Below are 24,841 nucleotides of genomic sequence, written 5' to 3'. Positions count from 1 at the left end.
GGTCAAAACGAAAGTTTTAGAGAGAGCAAAAATCTACAATTTTGATGTTCACCAAAAATTGATTCGAGCTTTGGATTTGGGAGAAAACCATGATTAAGATCAGCTACGATTGAAATACACTTAGCATACAAATTAATGCTAATGATCGAGTATTTGCTCATGATTAGCGATTAATGCATGAATTAACACCTGGGGTGTTACACGGCGCCTCAGGCCGTGCCCCGGACCTCCCAGGGTGTCGCGTCCTCCCGGGGTGCACCTCGGACGGCCCAAGGTAGGCCCGACAGTCTAATCTCTCAACTAACAACAAGCAGAGCAAGTTGGTGGACGGCGCTGGCACCCGGCGTGGGGCGTTCACACCCGAAGAAGAAGAAAAATATTTCCAGCACCAGTTGTATTCTATAAATAGGAAGGTTCCAAGACATATAAAGCCATTGACTCTTGATCCAAAAAAACAAACAAACAAGAGCAAAAACTAAATTCTCATAACACAGAATATTACGCCTTCAAAGCGGTCTGAACTTGTTTAAACCATCGTCTAGCTGCGTGTTACACCCCTAGCCCAATATCTAAATGGAGAAAATTTCAGCTAGCTGTCCTCACCCACCGCTGCCCGCCCCTAGAAACCGATTGAAAAAAAAAACAGCCCGGCAGCGTCGCCGTGCTCGCATCCGCGCCCCGCCGGTCGCAGGAGGCCGCCGTGACTCCCTGAGGCCGAGCATGCTGCCGACATCGGGGAGGACGACCGCCGGCTGGATCTGGGCCGGGAAGGAGCGCCCGCGCCGCCGGGCCGCACCGCGCCCAGGCCGCCTGGCCGTCGAAGACGCGCCGCGCCCATGCCGCCAGAACCGCAGGCCCGGGCCGCCCCTGGCCGCCGAAGCTGCGTCGCGCCCCCGCTGAGCCCCGCCGAAGCCGCGCCGAGCGCCCCCGCCGAGCTACTCCATGGCCGCCGCGGAGATCCTGTGCTCCTCCATGCCTGCCTCGTCAGAGCTTGCGCTTCTCGTGCTCACAAATAATTAGCTTCTCGTGTGCTCACCTTAGCTACACGTGGTTAGCTTCCCTGCGTCGAGGAGCTTGCTGCCCCTGCAGCCCCAGCGGCGCGACGAGCAGGAGCAGGGCAAGGTCCCCTCGCCCCCTGCGTCGAGCACGAGCGGGGCGAGGCCCCCGCAGCCCTGCATCGAGGAGCAGGAGCAGGAGCAGCAGACCACCGTGTGTGCCATGGGAGAGTGGGAGAGAAGATATAAGGTTGGGGAGAAAGTGAGTGGCTGTGAGAGCGGACGTGAGAGATAAAGGCAAAATAGCTAAATTCATCCTTCAACTATGGTGGTTAGCTCAATTTGGTCCCTGAACTTCGAAAAAGTCCAATTCAGACCTTGAATTATCCTAACCGGCCCAACTTCATCCTTGAGTCCGACATGGCACGTCACGTAGGCTTCTTCAGTCACCGCTCAGTCAGGTTAGGGTGTGAAATACCTTTTTTACCCCATCCATAGAGCAGTTTAACGCAGGCGAGCTGCGCTACCTAGGAGGGGCAGCAATCTGATAGGGAGGGAGCAGTCTGGCTCGACGTGGGCTGGGTGGCATCGCCGAGTTGGCTGACGGTGACACATAGAGTGGTCGGGGCAGTGAGCGTGGGGTGTTGAACTGCATGTGTTAAACCCGAGTTGCTCTATGGATGGAGGGTAAAAATGGTATTTCACACTCCAAACTGATTGGGCGGTGACTAGAGAAGCTTATGTGGCGTGCCACATCGGACTCAAGGATGAAGTTGGGCCAGTTAGAATAGTTTAGGGACTGAATTGGACCTTTTCATAGTTCAAAGTTCAAGGATCAAATTGAGCCGAGCACCATTGTTCTAGGACAAATTTGACTATTTTGCCAGAGATAAAAGGAGAGAGAGGGGCGGACGTGAGAGAAATTGAGCGGCTGATAGGAGCGGACATGAAGCATTCTAAAAATTAGAATGGATGAAAATTTCGAGACCGATAGTGCCGCTTCCCAGTTTCAAACTTTGCAGGAGCGGTTGATAAGGTGATCCGTCCCTAAAAATATTTTTAAGGGCGGATGAGGGAGTGATCCGCTCTTAAAAATGCTATTTATAGGGGTGGATCAAATGATACAGTAGATCTGCTTCTTTTGTAGGAATGGGTGGAATTTTGGTCTGCTCTTATAAAAAAAAAGGTGTTGCTATAAATTATTTTTATAGTAGTGTTAAGATATGGCCCTTCTGCTGCGGGAGACAACAGCAGCTGCTGCAGGACACAAAGTCCGAGTTACGCAAGAAGGGTCGTGATGAACGCGGCTAGCATTAGCAACATGCAGAAGGCACATGTGCGATATGAAGACGGGCAGCATCGTCTTTGTAGCCGTGTCCTTCATGTGTTCCACTGAATGTTTGACCAAAAATCATCTCATGGCATATGGCTAAAGGCCAACGTGCCTGCGGGGCAGTGGTAGGACCCCCGTTGCGGAGGCTACTCGCCCGGGTTCGATTCCCAGTCTGGGATCGCCCAGATGTGGCACCGGGGTTTATCCCCAGAGAAGGTACCAGGGTGCGTGTGTGCAGGGGCGGATCTACAAGGGGGGCTAGGGGGGATTAAGCCCCTCTACCTCCCTAAGACCCATGGATACCCCCCTAAGCGCCCCCTTAATTTTTTGGAAGAAACAATGAAGAGGAAGAAGAAGAGAAGGAGAGGAAGAAAAAGAGAGTGAATATGAGCCCCCTCTACATTTTTGAGCTAGATTCGCCACTGCGTGCGTGTGTATAGGTGTGTAGTGTGTGTGTGCGTGTGTAAGCCTCGGCAGGCGCGTCCTCAGATTTTCCGGCAACCCATTTGCGTTGAGCGCGCGGTTAGCGTGAGTGCCCAACTAAGTTCTTAAATGATTCCCTAGTGCTCCTGGGTGCTTTTAAAAAAAATGGCTAAAGCTAACACATCTGTGGCTGCAACTGCTGTGGGAGCTCTTGTAACATCTTAGATGACTGGTGAGTTAATTTATGCTACATATAGCGGTTCAAATCAATTGGTTTCTAAACTTCAAGTTCTAATAGGCAATTGGTCAGCATAAGCCTAACGCATCTTGCTACATGCAACTCCTAGTGACATGATTCTAAATGTTCTATTGTTTATCTTTTTATTCAGGTTAAATAACTGAAATGCTAAGATGTTATGCCTTGTGTTACAGAAATGAGGCTGTCTCTGAGAATAACCAGATCAGAGAACGGTACGCTGACAAAATTTGTTCTCTGCTGATGATATACATTTCATGATGCATATAATCAGGTGTCAGGCCGTATCTGACCATCCTGTATTCTGATGTACAAATATGGAGAGGCACATCTAGATTTGGTATTCATCATTTGTTACGGTTTACATACTAAGCCCTCTGGCCCAAGCCGTTTAACTACTAGAGCAAGAGTTTTTTTTCTTCTATAAATTAATATGTTCACATCATAATTCAAGCTGCTCCTGATAACTAGGTTCTCAACTACCTGTCTGCTTCATTGTACTATAGACAATCAGTCCTATTACATTCTCCCAATCCAACAAAAAGACAATGGTGATCCCAGAGAGGCATGGCCATTCCCCACTCCCTAGTCCAAAGGAAAGACGCTGCCTAGCTCAGGAAGAGCATGTCACATTTGCAGTTACATGATGGGAATAGAGGAAGATAATATTGAGTTCAATACATGCTCTCTAGCCCATGTGTTTGTCAATCACAAAATAAACCAGATGTGCTAGCTTGCAGTTTGACCTCTAATTTTTTAAAAAAAAGTTGATTATGACATAATCTGAGACTGTAAAGTGATATCCTATCTCGAATTATCTATGTTATATATTCACATCTTAGGGAAAACATCGCCCTATTTATTTTCAACCAATACAAGTAATGATATGGAAAAACTAAAATACTGCCCATCAAATTCTAAAGCTACTGGATTCCAGGGAAAAAGAAATCCCTAGTTGGCTGGTGGCCAACTCAAAGATGGCGCAGCAACGCTGCGCCCTGGCATTTCTAGTTTTCTTTACGAACTTAGGGAAAACTACTATTTTTGCGAAGCAAACCCCTTATCCTTCCTTAAAACCCACCAGCTCAAACTCCTTGACTGTAACGCTCATTTTGAAGGAGTATTGCTAGGTGTGCCTTTGCGTACTCATTATGCCTACGTGCTTTCAGAGGATGATGCCGGAGGTAACTACTACCACGACTAAGATGAGGCCTAAGCTTTAGGGAGCGTCCTGCACTCAGTAGATGCCCGCGGGAGGACGTGGGAGGAGCTCCCTCCCTTTCATCTTCATGCTTCTTCTTTTTTCTCTGATTTAGTCCAATGGACTTGTATCGGCTTAAGCTAGCGATGTAATAAATACTCGGATTATGGGATGTATTAAACAGTCGATGTAAGGAAATGATGTATCTGCCAGAGATGAATTGTTGTTTATAAACTTTACGGATTAATATTCAATAGTGATGAGAAAATGATCAGTTTTGTTTCCTGGCATGCTCGCCATTTGTGGATGAATATTTGCATGATTTTCAGCTTGATGGCATCCTGATGATTATTTAAATATCATGTCATGATCTACAATACAACGATAACGAAGTAACTGTCCTTTTTAGTACTACTATGGCATGAACGTGGGAATCTTCCGTACTCTGGTAGCTTGTTCAAACGCATAGGCTATCTGTATTAGCCTTGGCTCATAGCCCTTCAAGCCACCAAAGCAAATACCAAATGGGACTCCTGTCTTGCTGTACCCAGCAGGCACAGTGATCCCTGGCAAGCCACTGATGGCGAGAACATCAGCTACACTGACATTAGGCGCCACGATAGCGTCCAACTGTTGCTCCTTCATCAGCCTCTCCAATCCGTCAGATGACAGCATGTTTAGCTGTTGGATTGCTGCTCTTTCAGGGGCACCAATGCCGGTAGTATTCTCAGCTACAAGGAAGATGAGCTGCCCAACTTCTTTTAGCTTTTCCTGTGATGCATATTTGAGTCTGATTGAGTCGGAGCGTAATTAAACGAAATTTAAAGTAAAATATATATAACAGAACTTTTTAAACATCTAAATTTACAATTTCATTTGAAACAGTAAATCTTATCTTTATATCATGCAGCATTAGAAAATATTTGACGAAACTTTGTTGTCACAATATCATATACTCTGTCCCTAAACTAGTTGGTTACATAATATGTATGAAAATCATGTTAAAGCTACAGTATTTTGATCCATTTTCTATCAAGGGAAAGCAACGAAGGATAGCACTCTATAATGCATCGAGGGAGTATTTCTTGCAGTACTATTCTTTTATTCTTTAAATCAGACTTTAGTTTAAAGAATTAATTTATACTACCTCCATTCGGGAATACTTGTCGCTGGTTAGCTCAACTTTGGGCTAACCAGCAACAAATATTCACAAATGGAGGGAGTATAATTTAATCAGTAATGTATAATTTTAATAAGACTTTAGTTTAAAATCATATATATAAGTAAAACAAAATAATTGAATCACATCATAAAAATCATATTGAAAGCCAAAATAGAAACAGACCTCAATGGGATGTTCATTGTTAAATTCTATTATCTCTGTGAGGGAACGAACTGGAGACTTGGATAAGTCTGACAAATAAGCATTTAGGCTTAGCTTGAACTCTGCTGGTAGTGCAATCAATTCGCCATTGATAAACATATCCAATATGACACTCAAATTGGGTATTTCTATGTTCTCTATCAAGATTGCGCCATGCTTCCTTCAAAACAAATGTATAATAGAAGCATTATTGCATACATACATAAAAGTGGGCAAGCCTTTTAACCACCACTAAAGCAAGATATAGGTGTAAACTGACATATCGTACTATTCAATGTTAAAACCCTCAACTAAAGATTGGCATGAGTCAATGGATCACAGTTTATGCTGTGTGCCTCTGTTTTTAAGGCGTTACCTAGGCATCCAGGCGGTAAAAGATTTGGGGCGTCGGGGTCGCTTAACGATGCATGCATATGGCGTCCGCCTTGGCTAGGTAAGCGTCCGCCTTGACGAGGTAGGCGTACGAGCGTCGCCCAGGAGGCTGGGGCGGACGCTTCACTCGCGGGAACCGAGGAACGGGCGCTGCCTGGCGCCAATCTTCCCCGCGCGGAAAGAATCGACTTCCCGCGCGTTGCTTCCCGTCGTCCGCCTGCCGCGTCGGGGTCGCTTAACGATGCATGCATATGGCGTTGCTCTGTTTCATGTGCCAAAGTGTGTTGTTTACGGACTTGTTCTGTTTTATATGCAAATCTGCTAGTACAGTGGTCCTAATCCTATTACTGCTTTCTATTCCATGTGCATGTGCTTTGTGCTGCTCCCTTTTAATAATGCATAGCTTTGTTTTTTGATGAACTGCAGACAAGGAATGGCTGCTATTGAGAGTTCAGCTTCTGTCAATGGTGAATATGATCCCACTACTGATAAAGCTCGAAAGGCAAAGTCAAATGACCCAGGCTGGAAGTATGGTTATTGGGCAAACCTTGAAGATCGAAATGAGGTGACATGCATTCTTTGTGGAAACGCACAGAAGGAAGGGATCAAAAGGCTGAAGCAGCATCTCGCAGGTGGCTATGCTGATGCCAAATTGTGTGAGTAAAAGACTCACTACTGCAATCAGAAAGGAAATGAGAGATTACTTGGAACAAAACAAGAGAAAGAGGCCATTGTTCCAAGATGAAGGAGATGGAGAACAAGCACCGAATGTGGTGGAGGTGGTAGATGTGGAGGCTGACGCCTCAGTTATTCATCATCCAAGTTCAGGGACAGCAGCCAAACAAAGACACGCAACTTATCAATTTACTGCAGCAAAGACCAAGGCAGCACCAAAGGCAGCAGCAAAGACGAACAAGACAGTTGCTGTGATGCTTCGAAAGACACCCGAAGAGGTGGATGAAGAAAGATATTCAAAGAGCTATCAGCCCACAATAGAGGCTAGCAGAAAGACAAAGGAGGAAAAGGAATATGTGGATCTGCAGTGGGCTTTATGGTTTTATGAATGCGGCATATCATTTAACCCAGCAGCAGCAAGGCAATTTCAGATTACAATTGAGGCCAGCATACAGTATGGTTCAGGTTACATACCTCCTACACCCTATGATCTTGGTGAACCATTGCTTAAGAAGGTTATGAAGTTGACAAGTACCGCGAGGGAGGACCATGAGAAGGCCTGGAAGCACTATGGATGCACTTTAATGTCTGATGGATAGTCTGATAAGAGGGGAAGACATCTGATCAACTTCCTTGTTAACAGCCCAGAGGGTACTTATTTCCTAGAGTCTGTTGACGCATCAAGTGAGGTGCATGATGCTAATATGCTTGCTAATTTATTGGAGGAGAGGATTCAAAAAATTGGACAAGATAAGGTTGTTCAAGTTGTCACCGATAATGGAGCAAACTACAAGGCAGCAGGTAGAATTCTAATAGAAAGGATTCCTACACTGTATTGCACTCCATGTACTGCCCATTGCTTGGACCTTATGTTGGAAGAAATAAGAAAGTTGAAACCTTTCAAAAAATGCATTGCACTTGCAAGGCGTGTCACAACTTTCATCCATAGGCATGGTAGAATTCTTCATGCTATGAGGGAGAAAACAAAAGATGATCTTTTGAGACCTGCAGCCACTCGGTTTGCCACATCGTTTCTTACTTTGAAGAGTGATGAGGACATCCTTCACTATTACCCGCTGGCAAAGACGCAACAAAAATAGGCCAAATGGCCCAGTTGTAGTCAGGCGGCGACCGTGTGAGCCTCATAATCCCACCTTGCTTAGTTTGGGAGGAGGAAACCATCTTAAAAGGGAGAGCCACCCTTCACCTATCAGACTAGTCTTTTAGGAAGATGGGGCCTTTCCCTGAGTGGGTGTACTGGAGTGAGGTGATAAGATTGCCGAGGCACAACAAGAGGCCCTAGTGGCGTTGTAGGCCGGATCGGTGCGTCGTAATTTCGGATGCCGGTGCTAAGATTGCGGGATTCGGGGAATCCGAATCGGTGTGTCGGGCTTTTCATCCAACCTCACCTGGGCCGGACTCATCATTTGGTATCAGAGCTGGGCCCTTGTTAAGAAAGGGAGAATGATGAGGACATCCTCCACTATTACCCGCTGGCAAAAACGGAACAAAAATAGACCAAGTGGCCCAGTTGTAGTCGGGCGGCGACCGTGTGAGCCTCATAATCCCACCTTGCTTAGCATGGGAGGAGGAAGCCACCTTAAAAGGGAGAGGCACCCTTCCCCTATCAGACTAGTCTTTTAGGGAGATTTGGCCTTTCCCTGAGTGGGTGCACTGGAGTGCGGTGATAAGATTGCCGAGGCACAACAAGAGGCCCTAGTGGCGTTGTAGGCCAAATCGGTGCGTCGTAATTTCGGATGCCGGTGCTAAGATTACGGGATTCGGGGAATCCTGATCGGTGTGTCGGGCTTTTCATCCAACCTTACCTTGGCCGGACTCATCAAAGAGTTTGCATAAACACATGGATCCTTTGAAGTGTTTATTTGTTAGTAATGCATGGATTGGGAACAAATTGGCAAGAACTAAGGCTGGTGAGGAGGTGCACGACATTGTGCTCTCTACGGAGTTTTGGAATGCAGTTGAGGACTGCCTTAGAGCTTCAGGGCCACTCCTGATTGTTCTTACAGTGGTTGATGGTGATGAAAAGCCTGCAATGCCAGAGGTTGAAGCACTAATGAACCATGCAAAGGAGAAGATCAAGCTAAGCTTTGCTGTCCAAAGCAAGAGACCTTTACTTAGGAAGATCATGGACATTATTGAGCATCGTTGGGATAACCAAATGGACCACCCATTGTATGGGGCTGCACTGTTTTTAAACCCAGGAAAATTCCATCCCCTAGTAGCAGCGAATGATGATGCTACAGTTGGACATCTAAAGGGTTGCTTCCTTGATGTGCTAGGAAGAATGGTGGAGGATGAGGAAACTAGAAACAAGATTGATGCTCAAGCCATGGACTATGAAAACCTTAGGGGAAATGCCTTCTCAAACAAATTGGCTAAACAAAACATTGAGAAAATGAACCCTAGTAAGTGATATGTTTACTTATAAATTATAATTCCAGCAAGTTTATATCTGTCTCTCTTGATTTCAGCAAGTAAATTTCATTCCTATCTCTTAATATTGCTTGTATTTGCTATTCTAGTTGAGTGGTGGTGCTCATATGGTGGTCGTGCCATTGAGTTACAAAGATTTGCTAGGCGTATTGTTAGTCTTTGTGCATCATCATCTGGCTGTGAACGAAACTGGAGTACATTTGAGTTTGTAAGTCCCATTTTATCAAAATATTCATGGAAAAGAACCTATTTTGTGCAATACTACTGCAAATTATTCATTTTATTTGCTATTTTCAATTTTGTAGATCCATACAAAGAAAAGGAATTGACTGTTGCATAAGAGATTGAATGATATTGTGTTTGTTTCCTACAACCGGAAGATGAAAACTAGGTTTCAAAAAAGGCGAGAAAAAGGGGGGAAAGGCTTTGATCCTTGAGGATTTTAATTGGGACAATGAGTGGGCTGATTCATTGCATGTGCCCGCTCAGGGTGGTCGTGGGTGTGGTTCTGACCTAGGTCTTACATGGCAGCTAGTTGATGAAATTGTTGGTGCAACAACATCACTTCAAGGCAGCACGAGAAGTGGGTTCCTTTTGGTGGAAGGATATTCTGAGACTCAACACTATCTATAGAGGAATTGCCAAATGTACCTTAGGTGATGGCTCTACTGTGACTTTTTGGAATGATCTTTGGTCCGATGGATCGATCATGTCCTTAAAATATCCAAGATTGCACTCCTTTGCCATGGATCAGAACATTTCGGTCAAGAAAATTATGCAAACGGATGACCTTTCATTGCTCTTCAATTTGCCACTCTCCGATCAGGCTTTCCAAGAACTCCTGTCTCTCCAACTTGATATACAAAGGGTTCCCTATGATACTAGTAATGCTGACAGTTGGACTTTCATTTGGGGCAATGGTACTTATACATCTTGAAGGTTCTACCACCTAGCTTTCACTCATCTGGTTTTGCCAAGAACTTTCTATTGGGTATGGAAGTCGCGTTGTACCCCCAGATTAAAATTTTTCGCCTGGCTGATTTTGGTGGACTGACTAAATACAAGAGAAATGTTACAGAGAAGAAATTTTCATGTGCAACCGAATAGTCATTGTGTCATGTGCAATGACAGTGTGACAGAGGACTTAATTCATCTCTTCTTCGAGTGTCCCTTTGCTTTGATCTGTTGGGGAAAATTGGGCATCAGTTGGGACAGCTCACACGACATTCATCACAAGCTTCACAGAGGTCGTCTGCATTTTGGGAAGCCGTATTTCATTGAAATCTTTATGATCGCTGCTTGGGAAATATGGAATCTTAGAAATGTAAAGATTTTTGAAGGACAGCCTGCATCTTTTCAGCTTTGGACTGTGCGGTTCAAAGCCCAAATCCTCCTACAACTGCATAGGGTTAGGGAGGATCTTAAACCCCTTGTTGTACAATGGCTTAACACAGTCTTGTAACTCGCCCTCCTCTCCCTTTCTTTTCTTTTCTTCTCTGTAAGTAGCCTCTAACCCTGTAAATATCCCGCTCAGTTTTTCTTTAATATATCTGCTGTGGGGAACTCCCCCACAGTTTCACTTCAAAAAAAAACATCACTTCAAGGCCGACATTTTCCAAGGCAAGCAAGAAATTCAACATTATCTCAAGCAGTTGAAGAAGAAGAAGAAGAGGAAGAAGAAGATCCACATGATGATGCCGATGTGAGCGATTGTGAGGATGCTCCAGCCAATTCCAATGATGAAGACAATGGGGCTTCTAACGCCATTGATGAATTTGATGATGGATATTGAGATTTGAGAGATTTCAGATTTGTGCTTTTCAGCTTTTGCTACTTTTGTGCACTCAGTGCAGCACTATTTAATTTGTTAGACTATTAAGCTTGTGGTTGGTGGTGGACTATGAAGTATTGTACTATTGCTGCTTAATGTCAGTTTGTGATGCATGTACTTGGTTACTGGTTGTTGCTCATTATTTCTTAGTTATAATTTGATGTGGTATGTCACCATTTGTTGAGATTTTTGCTGAGTTCTTACTACTGACCTGTCCTTATTATGTGTAGGCTACAGTTTGGGGGAAGAGAAGGCAAGACACTGGATGCAAAATGGGCACAACAAATGGCAGCAACAAGGTATGTATAATTGTATATACGTGTGCACTGCTACTAAAGTCTATGCTAGGAAGTCAGTAAGGCGATGGTAAGGCGTCGCCTCGCCTCACGCCTTAAGCGCCTTGGCGGCAAAGCGGTGGCATGTCGCCTCGCCTCGCCTTACCGCTTTAAAAACATAGCTGTGTGCAATATAATATGATTACATTTAAGCATTGGACTTACCTAAGCAGCCAGAAATACAAGCATTTTATTTGATGGCTACCTTAATATCTGTTGACCATAAAGAACACATGTCCTTTGAAATCCTTAGATTATTTCAATTTATCTATGTTTGCCTCCTACTATAAATCTTATGTACCTTCACATACATCTATTGATATATAGAAGTTTTTTCAAGTTGTAGTACCATATAAGTTCTTTTAACCAAAAATCCAGGGACATGATTTTGTACCTCTACTGGTATTATAAAAAAAATACAAATACATATATGGTTTTATTTTGGGAAATTTGATCAAATGACATTCTAAAATAGAAATTATATCAAGAAGTTTATGTGACGTACCTCATTGTGTCTAAGTGTTGCTGAAAAATAATCTGCTGATCCATCCCATTTGAAAATCCATTGGGAATGCCAATTCTCTTACCATTTAACCCATCTATTTTCAGGAACTGCATATATCCACCAGGAGGAATGTGCTTTGACGCTGCTCTTGTCGCTTTTGAATCACGAGCATCGTAACCAACAATAGCATCCAGCACTTCTACAGCATCAGCAACAGTGCGGCATATTGGCCTGCATTATAGAAATCTGTGTTGTCATCAGGTTTTTAAGGAACTTCCCCCTTTGCACCATTTTTCATATTACAAGATGAACTCACGTATGCATCCCAACAAGTGTGCTAAACTCGCAACCACACACAATCCAACCATGTGTTGGTACATTCTAGCACACATCTAAACAAGGTTAGAGGGATATAACCTCACGTGGGAGGTGCACATGCTTGACGATTTAGCTTTTATATATGTCAATTGTATTCTCAGTATTCGTTTATTGGAGCAAATTCTACTGGTTATGTTTAACTATTTTCTTGCACTCTGAATATAATTTAATCCCTGTAAGAATTTCAAGTCTGTTATTCTCTACATTTAATGTTGTTATTAAAAAAAACTTTTTAGACAATGGAAGTAATTGCCTTCCGTTCAAAAATTATGCGAGCCCCCTAGCACAGAGTACATGATCCATCCGGCATAGACTTCTGCTGTCTAATTTTTATCGCAAAATCTAAGAACTTTTGAGATTGGTGAAGCCCAATCTTATATAATTTCTCCAAGCTCTTACTTTGGAGCCTGTTGCCCAGTGAGATTAAAACCAGCCATTTATGGTATGGATTAGCCCAAGAACTATCAGAAATTATGCCAATCCAGAGGGGCCACACTGTTTAATGAGAGGCATGATGGCATTTTCCATGGCTATAATTTGCCCTCAGATTCCTTTATGTTTTGGGATGGAGGTAGTTTTGCTGCCCCAGTAGTCTTATTGGTGCGAAAAAAAGTTGTGGAAAAACATTGCGAACATTTTTTAAACATCTGGCGCAGAATTTCTAATGACCAGTCTTGCAATTTTAAAGAGACAGCAACATCTAGCTATTATCTATAAACTTTTGGTTACTGAGATAGCTCATCATATCAGTTTTTATTTGTGAAAGGAGAACAAATAATGTAGTCCATACTTCTGAGGGGTAATAATGTGGGAAAAAGGTAGCTCAAATACTTCTCGAATTCCAATATTTCTCCAATAGAATGCATTGAGGAACAATATTCCGCTGAGACTAAATAAAAACATATGAAAATGCTTGTATCGCACTGTCTTACCAACACCTACTCATTCGGAGTTCACAACTCCACTTAGCATAGCGATTGTTCCAGCAAAAATGGTTTAACAATCGTTCGGGCCATACCCTGGCTCCACATTTTTTCCCCCTAACAAAGTAGGCCCTATGTGCGCGCGCGCACGGGCGTGTGTGTCGATGGCAGCGTCTGGCCAATGATTTAATAAACCAACTAAGCCAGTAAGACTGTTGGTAGGGGGGCCTTCGCCGGGGTGTGGTCCTGTTTTCTGCCAGTGGTATCGTCTCGGTCTGGCCTGTAATTTTTGCCAACTAACAAGACTGTTTGTTTTTTTAATTAAAAAATGTCCATTTGACAACTACGGAACTAACCAAACCAAGAAAATGGTGGAACGAACAGTCTGCTTACAAAATAAACTCATGCTTTTACCACCCATATGGCAGGATGAATTCTCTATTTAATGTATAATAACGTAACCTAATAGAGGGTTAAATTTGCGGAGCCCACTAAACTTTCGAGTACATCTTAATATTTATTCTAGTTGAAAACCAATAGCATGACCACTGTATTACAGCAACTGTGAGCTTATTTGGGAGACCTTTTCCCAAAAGGGCCCCTTGATATAAGCTAGGCTTTATCAGCTTCTAGTTTATTTTGAAAGGAGAAAGATAAATGGTTCATGCTATGTATATTGTACTCTAGACTAGTTTGTGAAGCTGAACCCCATCCTACTGCTAAATTGCTAATCCATTACACGTTGTTTCCTACTGTAACACTAACCGGTCAACTGTTTCGAGTGGAGTGATTTGTCCCAGTGCCAGCTGCACTACCATAGCTATAAAAAAGAGAGGCATTGGATCCCGCACACACAGTTACTACAAAAACAGCAAACAAGTTGATGATAGTGGTACAGCTAGTATTATTATTTGTGTGGTAGTGACTCACCCAATAGTGTCTTGCCTCGGGGAAATGGGGATAACTCCAGCCCGGCTGGTCAATCCGACCGTTGGCTTGATCCCGACCACCGAGTTGTAGGACGCCGGGCAGAGTATGGAGCCGTCGGTTTCTGACCCGAGCGTCACCGCCGCCATGTTCGCCGCCGCGGCAATCGCCGATCCGGTGCTCGACCCGCATGGATCCGCCGACAGCACGTACGGATTCTGTCAAGTACCGGATCGATGTTTTCATCCTAATAATCTGGATTTGCAAACAGGCCAGACACCAAGCCATTTGTGCTCACAAGATTGCTGAAGATGAAAGAAGGGGGGAGACGGTCTGGTCATGGATCTTACCCGTCCCTCGCCGCCGCGCGCGCTCCAGCCGCCGGAGCCCTCCACGCTGCGGAAGTTGGCCCACTCTTCCATGTTGGCCTTGCCGAGCACCACGGCGCCGGCGCGCCGCAGCCTCGCCACCACGCCGGCATCGCGCGCCACCGCGGACCCCAGCAGCGCCAGCGACCCGGCCGTCGTGTTCAGCCGGTCGCGGGTGCCGATGTTGTCCTTGAGCAGGACGGGCACGCCGTGCAGCGCGCCGCCGCCGCGGCGCCGGCAAGACGACGACCGCTCGGCGTCCGCGCGTGCGGCGAGCCGGAGCGCGTCGGGGTTGACCTCGATGACGGCGCGGAGGAGAGGGTTGAGGCGGGCGATGCGGTCCAGGTAGTGCCCGACGAGCGCCGCGGATGTCAGGCTGCCGTTGCTGAAGCCCTGGCGGATGGCGTCGAGGGTGGCCTCCTCGATCTGGAAGCCGCGGCAGCCGGTGGTGACGGCGAGAAGGAGCACGGCGGCGGATAGCGCCGGGTGTAAGCGAGCCATGCTGCGGCGCCGCCCGTGCAGCGGATGCTTCGTTTGGGCACGGAAAGTGACAACAGTGTTGAGAAGCGGCTGTTGTGAGCTTACAGAACTACATAAGTTGGGTAGGAGTACTGGGGCCCCTTTGAGTAGGAGTGGCCGAGTGGGTAAAGATAAAAATAAAAAAAAAGCCGCATAAAAAACAAGAAAATGTGAGAAGGCATCGGAGAGGATTGTGTTACGAAGAAATTAGTATGGTGATCAATTTCTATAATTATTTAATTAGATTTAATGATATCACTAGAATGTTATCAGAAAGTGCCACTCCGAAGGGGCCATCTCGAAAGGGCTAACTCAAAGGGGCCAATTCCAAGAGGCACATGTCCTTTGAACTTTTATATATATACCCCGGACATCCGCCCTCCTCGACCTCGCGGCTACTAACTTATTCATATATATGGACACAACAGGACTCGTATATACTACGGAACCTCATTTATTTGCATTTTTTAGATAAAGGGTTACCAATCCGGCCTCTATGACGAGACATACACAACCAAAAAAACATAGTTTGCAAAAGCTGGAAAAAGAAAAAAAAACACACCAGTCACTAGAGAGACTCCAAACTACTGCAAGCGATAGACATGCTTACACCCTCCTTTAACTAAATCAAGAGCTACTATCTCAATTAGTCTGCTCAAGTTGGAGAAAGTGTTCTTGGCGTGCTCCTCTCGCTGCAACGGCGCCCAGAAACGAAACCAGTATGTTCCCCTGAAGATGACCTGCAAAACCGAGTTAACTTTGATTTTGTTAAAAATTAAATTGTTTCGATATCTCCAAATCGCCCAGCTTACAACGGCAACCCCCACCCAGATGACCCTCCTAATCTTTTTAGATTGATTAGACAGCCAAGAATTAAATATATGACGAATTGATCTAGGTGGCGTTAAACCAATAGCAAAAAAGATAATCCTCTAGACCAATCTTGCATAAGGACAGTCCAGGATAAGATGTTGTATAGTCTCATTACTATTACATCCGCAATATTTTTGGCTTCCTGTCCAGTTCTTCTTAGCAAGATTATCTTTAGTTAAAAGTATCCCCCTTTGAAGAAACCAGAGGAATATCTTAATCTTTAGAGGAATCTTTAACTTCCAAATCATCTTATATTTAAAAGTGGTTGACTATATAATAAGTGCATATAGAAAGATCTTACAGTAAAAGACCCTGAATTGGTCAAATTCCATCTAAACATATCCGACCCATCCACCAGTTGAACATGCGCGATCTGAGCTACAAGATTTTGCCATTCAACCAACTTATTATCCACCAAAGCCATCCTAAAATATAAATTGAGTGGCATCGTAGCCAAAACTTTGGCCACAGTCGCATGGAGATCCCGCACAACCATAAAAAGTGATGGATATTTAGCTTTGAATGGCACTAGACTGTGACACCTCAGGTGTCAGTACACTTAAAGACAATCACTATACCTTATTTGAAATTAAAAGAAAAATATGGGAATTAATTCAAAGAGAAGGGGTCAAATAAAAGTCAAAGTATACAAAAGAAATTAAAGGAGAAAGAAAAAGGAGTGACAAGCTACTCAAATTTCAATTCAAAAATGTGCATAAAATTTTAGTTGGCTCATGAGAGGTACTTCAATTGACATGTGCTCAATTGAACTTCAGCCAAAAGTCAATCAAAAAAAGAATAAAACCAAAGCCCTTTTGTGCAAATTTGAAAATTTACAAATAATTCAAAATGTGAGTTTCAAAGGAAAATTTGCATAACACTAAAGTTGTAGATCTTGAAAAGTTATGCAAAATTGGTATTCAATACTTGTTCATTTGAGCCCTCTAAGTAGGAGATATTTTTAGTTTACCGAGAGGTCCCTGGATTTTCAGAAATCATAGAAAGGCCCTCACCTCCATCTCTCTCTCCTCCCGGTGCTCTGTTTCGCCGCCACCTGCCGTACGCCGCCGGTGGACATCGTCCACAGCGCGCCCGCGGCCAAATGGACCCGGGGAAACCCTCTAGCGCCACCTGGCCCGCCCCTTGGCACCTTCCCCCGCTCACACGTGTCCCAGGCGCTCTCCCGAGCCGACACGACGCCCCGCCATGCACAGCGCCGCCCTCCCGCTCGCTCCGCCAGCCCGCCGTCGAGCCACCTCGGACCGAATCAGCCTTCCCCAGACGCCACTCCACTCACCCAGGTGCTCTCTGGCCTATAAATACCCCCAGAGCCCCACCGTCGCACGGCTTCTCCTCCTTCTTCCTCCTCCCGTCGTCCGCCATGGCCGGCGAGACCTAGCTCGCGCGAACCGGCCACCACAGCCCTGCATTGCTCCATCCAACCATTCCAGAAGCTTCTCCACCTTCCAGTTGAGCTCCACGCGAGCGGAATCAAAGCCAAACCCTTTCCCGACGCCGTTCCCCTTCTGCGCCGCCGCCGGCGAGCTCGGGCTCACCGCGGACCGGCCAGCCCAGAGGGAGACCGAGCACGGCAGCTACCCCGGGAGCATCCGCACGCACTCGTGGTGCTCGTGCGCACCACGTTCCTCCACCCCGAGCCTTTCTTCGCCTACAACGCCGGCGACCCGAACATCCTCTCCGCCATTAGCGCCGGCGAGCTCACCTCCGACCTTCTTCCACCCGAACGGCTACAAAGGGTAGGTGTTCCTCGATCTCTACTCTCCCACGCACCTCCCTGTGGCAGCCCGGTAAGCCCTGCCTAGCAGAACACCACCGGCAAGATGCCACGGCGGAGAAGGCCGGCGAAGGACCCGGTTGTAATTTCTTTTTTCGTTCAAGGGTGCGTTTGCAAGATTTCTAGTGTTGGTCAGTGAACTTCAAAAATGCAAAACAAATCACAAAAAAATCATAAAAATGCAAACTCAACTGATCTGGAATCCTTGTAACAAGATCTACAAGTTTTGTAACAGTCATATCTGCAGAAACTCTACCAAATTTAATCTAGGAAAAAGAATAAGAAAATCAACCTATGCATGTTCAGGAAGTTCCACTCAACAAATGATGTTGATTTTTGAATATGTTATCACTAATGGAATATTAAGCTCACAGTAAAAATATGACACCCAACCAAAACAGTTATCATGTTGGAACAATCAAGATTCTCTAATCTGTTGTTGGCTTTCTCGATTTAATGCTGGGAAATATATACATGAACTTGCTCTGGAATTTCTACTGCATGCATGTGCAACCGAAAACCTATTAATCCATAAATTTCAGATTTATTAGAGTTCATTTGCTATATACCATGTTTTATGCTTGTTTAATCAACTTAATTCATCATATATATTTCTTATGCTCAGAAACATCTATATTTATTTCTGAAGTCTCTTTTTGGTTCTGTAGTCCTTCCTAAAACTTTTTAGCTGTAGTTAATGAGTTTAGCTTTAGTTAATAATCATGCTTAGTATCTCATGGTTAGATTTATCATTTTTGTTCTGAGTAAACTACAACGTATCTGATCATGATTTTTGGACATGTTCTTGTTTAGTGTATGTTCTGACTGTAATAAAAAGTTCACATGCAGTACTGGTCAAATGTACTTTGAGAAATTTATGCTAACTCAAGTTAAGTTAAAAGCATAACTAATTTATCTGGTGTACATAAAGCTTGATAATTTTTCTGGAGTATGCCTATCTCATGAATAGTCTCTGGTAAAAATTTGAGAAACATATTCCAAGTATAACTCTCTGTAGAATTAATCTTAGTTAAGGGCTTGCTGATTTTGTTCTTTTTGTCACCTTTGCTGTATAAGTGAATAAAATATGGATAAATTACAGTACTAAGTAGATGTTTGGTAGATGCTCCCATAAAATTTGTAGCCAAAGAACCCATATTAAACGTTCTGTGCAAAAAAGTGAAGCAACTAGAGCAATCTAATTACATGAATAGTTGTGGTAATTGCTTTATGGTTAGAATCTGAAATTTATACCATAAATACTTAAGTTTGGATCTGTGTTACTTTAGTTTTTCCATCACTAGCTCATGAGTAGATTTGTTGTTAGGAAATAATGAAAACATGCTATGTTTTAATTTTGGAAATGAAAAACAAACCCACCCTCATTCGTGAAGAAACATAATTGTGTTTACTACTCTATAAATAACCGCCCATGAACTGAAATGTTGAAATCATCACTAAATTATTTTTTGTTGAACTATAACTTTATCGTGAAGGAAAGAAATTGTTATCCATGAATAACTCATAATCTTGCATTGCATATAGAAACGGTTAATCTCACGGACGGGGACTACGAATTGGTGCCCGCGGACTCTCGTGTGGATCAGGAGGTCAATTTGAATTGTGCTAACTTGTCTCAAGACCTGGGCCAAGCCCCAGAGACTTTTCTGCCTGACAGTGCCCAAGAAGGCAAGCTCTGGTGCATTATGCCTTAATTTCCGAGTTATTATTCATTTTACTATTTATAATGTGTTGTAATAGTCTCTTTCTGCATGTAAGTTTTCTAGGCGTTGATCGAAAACCTTAGATGCATGATCCCTAGGTACCTATATTTGATCCCGGATCTTTTTATCGACTAGATGCCATGCTAACTAGGTACGGTAGAAGTCGAGGGGTTTCCTGCCTCTCGCGAGTAAATAGGAATTTTGACTGACTTTAATTCCTGCTGAAATATAAGGACAACGGGCGGGGTTGTGTAGTTGTGATACCCCACTGGTGTAGTCAAAATTGGCTAAGGTCGCGGTATGTGGCTCATTTCGTTAAGCGTTTGAAAGTACTAGCCACATGCCGAGAAATATGGTAATCGGTAAGCTTAAGTACCTGATTGGACCGGCGAGTGGAACGACCATTCACCCTCTTGGTAGAAGTAGGGTTTATATTTTGTCGCGACGTACGGATGCAGAGACGTCGGGCTCTGTAGTCGGGGAGGGTGACCCGGATCCACGGACTGGAAAGAAAGGGGAACTGTAGCGTGGGCGGGAGCGAAGTCGATCCCCATGCGTGTGGTCTAGGTTCCCCTGGCCAGGTTGAAATTCGATTCAGAATTGTCCCCCTCTCACGGCATGAGATTGCTTAATGTTTTCGGTCACACAGAGTAACAATTGGAACATGTTGATGATAATACTGCTGATTGATTAAAGGGTTGCTCTACCATGTTTGTATAGAGTTAGATGCAAACTTAGAATGGTTAATCCAACTAGAAGATGGCTAATTAAAATCTGAAAATAAGGATCAACTCTTAGTGGCGTTTTTGGCAAAACAACCCCACCAACCAAAAAGCCTTGCATGTCTAGTTATCGGACTATGTTATAACCGGAGACGGGTCAGTCATGCTGAGTATTAGTATACTCAGCCTTGCTTGTGGCACTGTTTTGCAGGTACTATCTTCGAGGATCTGTTTGCAAGTCTTACTTGGCCGTGTACCTTGCCTCCGGGTTGGTCTGTTGAGTGGGATGGCCCTTCAGCTGGTGCTGACCACCCTCCCGCTGAGTGACGCTTTCGTACGGGCTTTATCGATGCGTCACGATAATTCGCTAGTTATCTTTTAATGCTTCCGCTGAACAATGAGACTTGAATAATTTGAGTAGATGGAACTCTGTAGTACTTTACTATTCTGAACCCGGTTTGTAATAAATTTATTTCCGCTGCAATCACTCTGAGACGTAAGAAATGTTCTGTGTTGTAATCTCTGGGCTCACCTTCGTGTGAGTGTTGTCTGCTGATCCTGTAATAGCGTGGCTTTAATCGAGGCTTCACTCGAGGAACTACCGGTGAGTGCCAAATTGGGTCAGAGTTGCTTAGCAACACAGATCAGTGCACACGGGCCCAGTAGTTTTGGGTGGTTCCGCCACAGCTGGCATCAGAGCTCGCAGACAGCCTAACAGAGATGACAGCCTCGGTTTTCAAAACAACAAATTAAAACTTGACTTCAAAACTACTAAAGTTTTTGAAAGAGTTTAGGATCTCCAAGGAAAAGTCTAGGACGTAAAGCCCTAGGGGATCTTATGGGTATAATCAGGTGGCTTATATTGTATGGCTAACTTCCAGCATATTACTTTTCAGTATTTAAATTCCGCAATTTAAATTCTGCAACTACATCATCGCCACGGAGGTATGCTTACTCAGTTAGCTGAGGGAGTATGACCTTCCCGTCGGTGATGCGAGCCGAACGCTGGAGCTTAAGCAGTGGCCTACTTGAGCTGCTACCCATATACCAACTTCGGTTGATTATATGGGGAGTAATGGTTCGAAATTGGAATTCAATTCCCCGTCAAAGACGGTACTCGGTCAATACGTTGTTTCAATGACGTATGCTTAACGTTGTCCATACGGCGGTAATTGTATGGATGCCGGTTTTATAGTGATCGGTAATGTATGGGAACGCGTTCGTGAGTGCTGGCACAGAAGGTTCAATTTATATATTGTCAATTTTCTGCAGGTACGCTAACTCGAAATCGAATCCTAGGCTATCTAGATATCTCGAGTAGCAACATAGTGAGAGACGTAATATGTATGCCACCTAAGTCATTTGCGTAAGATCAAGGTTACTTGGCAATTCTTTTCCTTGGTGAGGACGGATAGGTTCTGCATTCATCCTCAAAATGGTTAACAAAGAAATCTTTGGAAGAAATCCCAATCAAATCGGCTAAAAACCTATCTTAAGGATAGCTAGATAGTCTGCAAATTCAGGAAAATTGGTTTCCACGAATTTTAATCCTCTGTTAATTTATTCAAATCAACTTGGGGTAGTAAGAATAAATGATTCTCCCTAAGTTATCAAGCTCTTGTAAAATTTTGAGAATTTTTGAAGCCTCCTAGCTTGGTATTTGTGATTTTAGATCAACCCTGTGTAAAACTGTTAACTCTGAACAGTCTGTACAACTGAAATTTTTCGACCTTCATAAGTTGTTCAAACGAAAAATCGTTCAACATGAAAGTTGTATAAAAATAAGTGATGAACGTACCATAAAATTTTTAATAATTTTTGGAAACTGGTTTGAGAGTTATGGTCAAAATACACCCTCTCTGGACACCCAGTTTTCCTGGTTGAAGTCACTCTGAAAATCTGAGCATATCACCCCCATGGAGTCCGAATTGATCTTAGTGATGACTAGATGAATCGTTCCTTACTATCATAGGGATCTGGTGTAAATTTTCGAGAATTTTTGGAGCAAATTATCTATCATTTGGCAATTTTTTTCACTGTCCAGAGTCAGCTATTCCTAGTTACCATCGGCTGATCCATTGGTCTTTTGTTGGGACAGATGGAGGAGCTGCTGGTGGTTGACGCGCAGGGGCACGTGCACTCCGCATGCCTGCACTGGGATGGATTTCCTCGCCGTCTTTGGGAGCTTTTGAGTGCCGCCGGTTACCTCCAGCCACCGATTTACGATGGCCACGAGTTTGTGGAGGACGGAGTTCGTCGCTGCAGTGTGACGATGGTGATCCCACAGCACCCGCTCAACGGTTGTGAGCCGATCGTGACTCAGATGGTCGGTCACTACCTGCCGGACACTTGGGAGCTTACCGCCATGAGGGCGATGACCACTTTTTGCTCTTCGCACCCTCTGGAGGTGGTTCTGACCGCGTTCGGGTTGTTCCCTGCACCTGACCCGACAGACCCACTTTGGCTTGACCGGATGGCACACGTGGACGTGGTCGCTACCCTCGACCCGGTCGGGGCACTTTGGACGGCAGCGATGTGCTTAGATGGTCTCTACAGACTTCACACTTACCAGAGTTACGCCGTAGCTCAGTTGGTGGACCATGCTCAGGCCTTGCACCTGGCGGTCCAGCTGAGAGATGGGCAGCTTCAGGAGGCTAGTACCGAGCTCGAGAGCAGGGCTACCCTTATCGCCCAGCTCCACGGCCAGGTTCACGAGCTTCAGGACACGGTGATGGATCGGGATGCTACGATAAACTTCCTGGAGGACCAGTTTCACAACCTACAGCTTGAGTTGGACGAGGCCCATGGGCAGCTCCACGCGATACAGCACGCGCAGGATGCCCTTCACGCACCACCCAACGAGATGCAGGTGGACGGTGAGGACGATCCCCAGGAGACCGAGGGCATTTTGGAGATGTTCTCAGAGGACCAGGCGCTGCAGCCCGCACCGGTTGAGGTTCACACTCCCGCGGCGAGTGAGGCATCGGTCAACATGTAGACCGAGGCGCTGTTTTCTTAGATTTTGTAGACTCCTCTTCGTGTAGCCTACTTTTGGATCATGGCTACTAGGCTAACTTAGAGTTGAGTAACCCCCTTAGTACTGATGTTAGAAGTAACCAAGTAGAAATGAGAGGATGATGAATGTAATGGACCTCTAATGCTACTAATGTGATATATCGGTGATCTGTGAAAAGCTGAATGCAGCAGCTAGTTCGAATTTTTAGCCTATTTTCCTTTCTGAATTAGCTCCTGAGTTGAATACCAAAGTTGTTCCAAATTTCATCGTGGAAATACTCACAAAATTTCAGCTCAAATGGATTAGTATCGCAGGAGATAATCGCAAGTTACAGAAGCTCTGTTTTCTGTAAAACAGAAAAAAACCCAGAGGAAGAGTAAATGAATTTTTCGACTAACCTACTCTTGGAATCTGACTTTGTTATGACTACCAAAGTTGTATCTCATAAAATTATCTATCTGCTGTAAAAGTTTCAAGTTTATATCATGTACAGAACTCCAGTTATGAGCGCTTTCGTATCGCTGGTTTTTTTGCACAACATGATTTAAGTGATTCCTATTACTTCCATGTCATTTTGAGTTGTATGTTCCATTTGAAATGATGATAATGTTGAGCCTAATGCAAAAGTACTCACATTTTAGATGGTTGGATCAACTCGAGGCACCCCTAGTGGTTTTGGAGCCGGGGGGAATGGCGATCCACCTCCACCTCCTCCACCAGTGGGTATCGCTGAGGTTCTTGCCGCCCAGACGGAAATTTTGCGGCAGTTGGTTCAAGCTCAGCAACAACCGCGGGGTAGGCATCATGCTCATCAAGCACAAGAAGCGAGCTACCAAGATTTCCTCAGTACTCAGCCTCCGCTGTTCAATAAAGCGGATGAGCCTCTAGACACGAACGCTTGGATTCGCACAATCGAGTCCAAGTTTTCTCTATTGACTACTCCTTGTTCCGAAGCAAACAAGACTCGCTATGCCGCGCAGCAGCTTCGCGGATCAGCTCGAATGTGGTGGGATCATTACCATGGGATGCTACCGGCTGATCATGTGGTGAATTGGAATGAGTTCAAAATGGCTTTTTGGGATCATCATATTCCAGCTGGACTTCTTGACCGTAAGCTCAACGAGTTCTTGGCTTTAACTCAGGGCACTCGTACTGTGGTGCAGTATGCCCAAGTATTCAATCAATTGTGTCAATATGCTGGACATCACACGGATACCGACGCTAAGAAGCGTGAACGCTTCCGTCGAGGCCTTAGCACCAAGTTACAAGAAAGGCTAAATCTTGTCCGTGCGGACTCTTTCAATGGATTGGTGAATATGGCTATCTCTCAGGAGGATCTTATTTCTGCACACCGCGCTGAAAAGAAGCGCAAGGCACCTGCTGGACCCTCGAGTGCCTCTGCACCGAGGTATCGCATTGTGCAAAATAACCCACCCGCACCCTCTCAGAAGGCCCCTCAGCCAGGGCGTTGGATTATTCGGCCTCCTCAACAGCAGCAGCAGACTCGATTTGGGCTTCCTCAGCAAGCTCCATTTGCACCTCAGCAGCAGCAGACCGGCCCTAGGCCGAATACTCAGCAATCCGCTCGCCCTGACAACAATAACCGATGTTTCAGATGTGGGAGTCCAAATCACTTTGCCAAGATGTGCCCCCAGGCGGGACAATCTCAAGGGCAGGCTTCTCGCAGAAATGATCAGAACAAGGGCAAGAGGCAAACCATTCAAGTCAGGCAGGGCCGACTTAACTTCACCAGCCTTGCTGACCTTCCTGAGGGAGCACCAATTATGTCGGGTACCTTCTCTATAAACCATCACCCCACAGTTATCTTATTC

General features: G+C 44.8%; 1 protein-coding gene and 1 long non-coding RNA gene across 2 annotated transcripts; both read right to left on the bottom strand.

Moving 5' to 3' along the window:
• Nucleotides 1-386: 386 nt before the first annotated feature.
• On the bottom strand, nt 387-1,272 carry LOC120640532. The gene is made up of 2 exons (XR_005661854.1): nt 1,037-1,272; nt 387-960 (listed from the first exon to the last, which is right to left on the bottom strand). It is a non-coding gene; the product is annotated as an uncharacterized LOC120640532 (long non-coding RNA).
• Nucleotides 1,273-4,507: 3,235 nt separating this feature from the next.
• On the bottom strand, nt 4,508-14,948 carry LOC120640530 (probable amidase At4g34880). Its single transcript, XM_039916400.1, has 5 exons — nt 14,343-14,948; nt 13,996-14,210; nt 11,765-11,995; nt 5,554-5,752; nt 4,508-4,979 (listed from the first exon to the last, which is right to left on the bottom strand). Exons 1-5 carry the CDS (start codon nt 14,859-14,861, stop codon nt 4,623-4,625), a joined length of 1,521 nt encoding a protein of 506 aa, XP_039772334.1. The 5' UTR covers nt 14,862-14,948; the 3' UTR covers nt 4,508-4,622.
• Nucleotides 14,949-24,841: the final 9,893 nt, after the last annotated feature.

The sequence above is a fragment of the Panicum virgatum genome, chromosome 7K, assembly GCF_016808335.1.
Source record: "Panicum virgatum strain AP13 chromosome 7K, P.virgatum_v5, whole genome shotgun sequence".
In the NCBI taxonomy this organism is placed as follows: Eukaryota; Viridiplantae; Streptophyta; class Magnoliopsida; order Poales; family Poaceae; genus Panicum; species Panicum virgatum.
The sequence above is the reverse complement of the archived record's forward strand: the minus strand, read 5'-3'. Positions and strand labels throughout refer to the sequence as shown.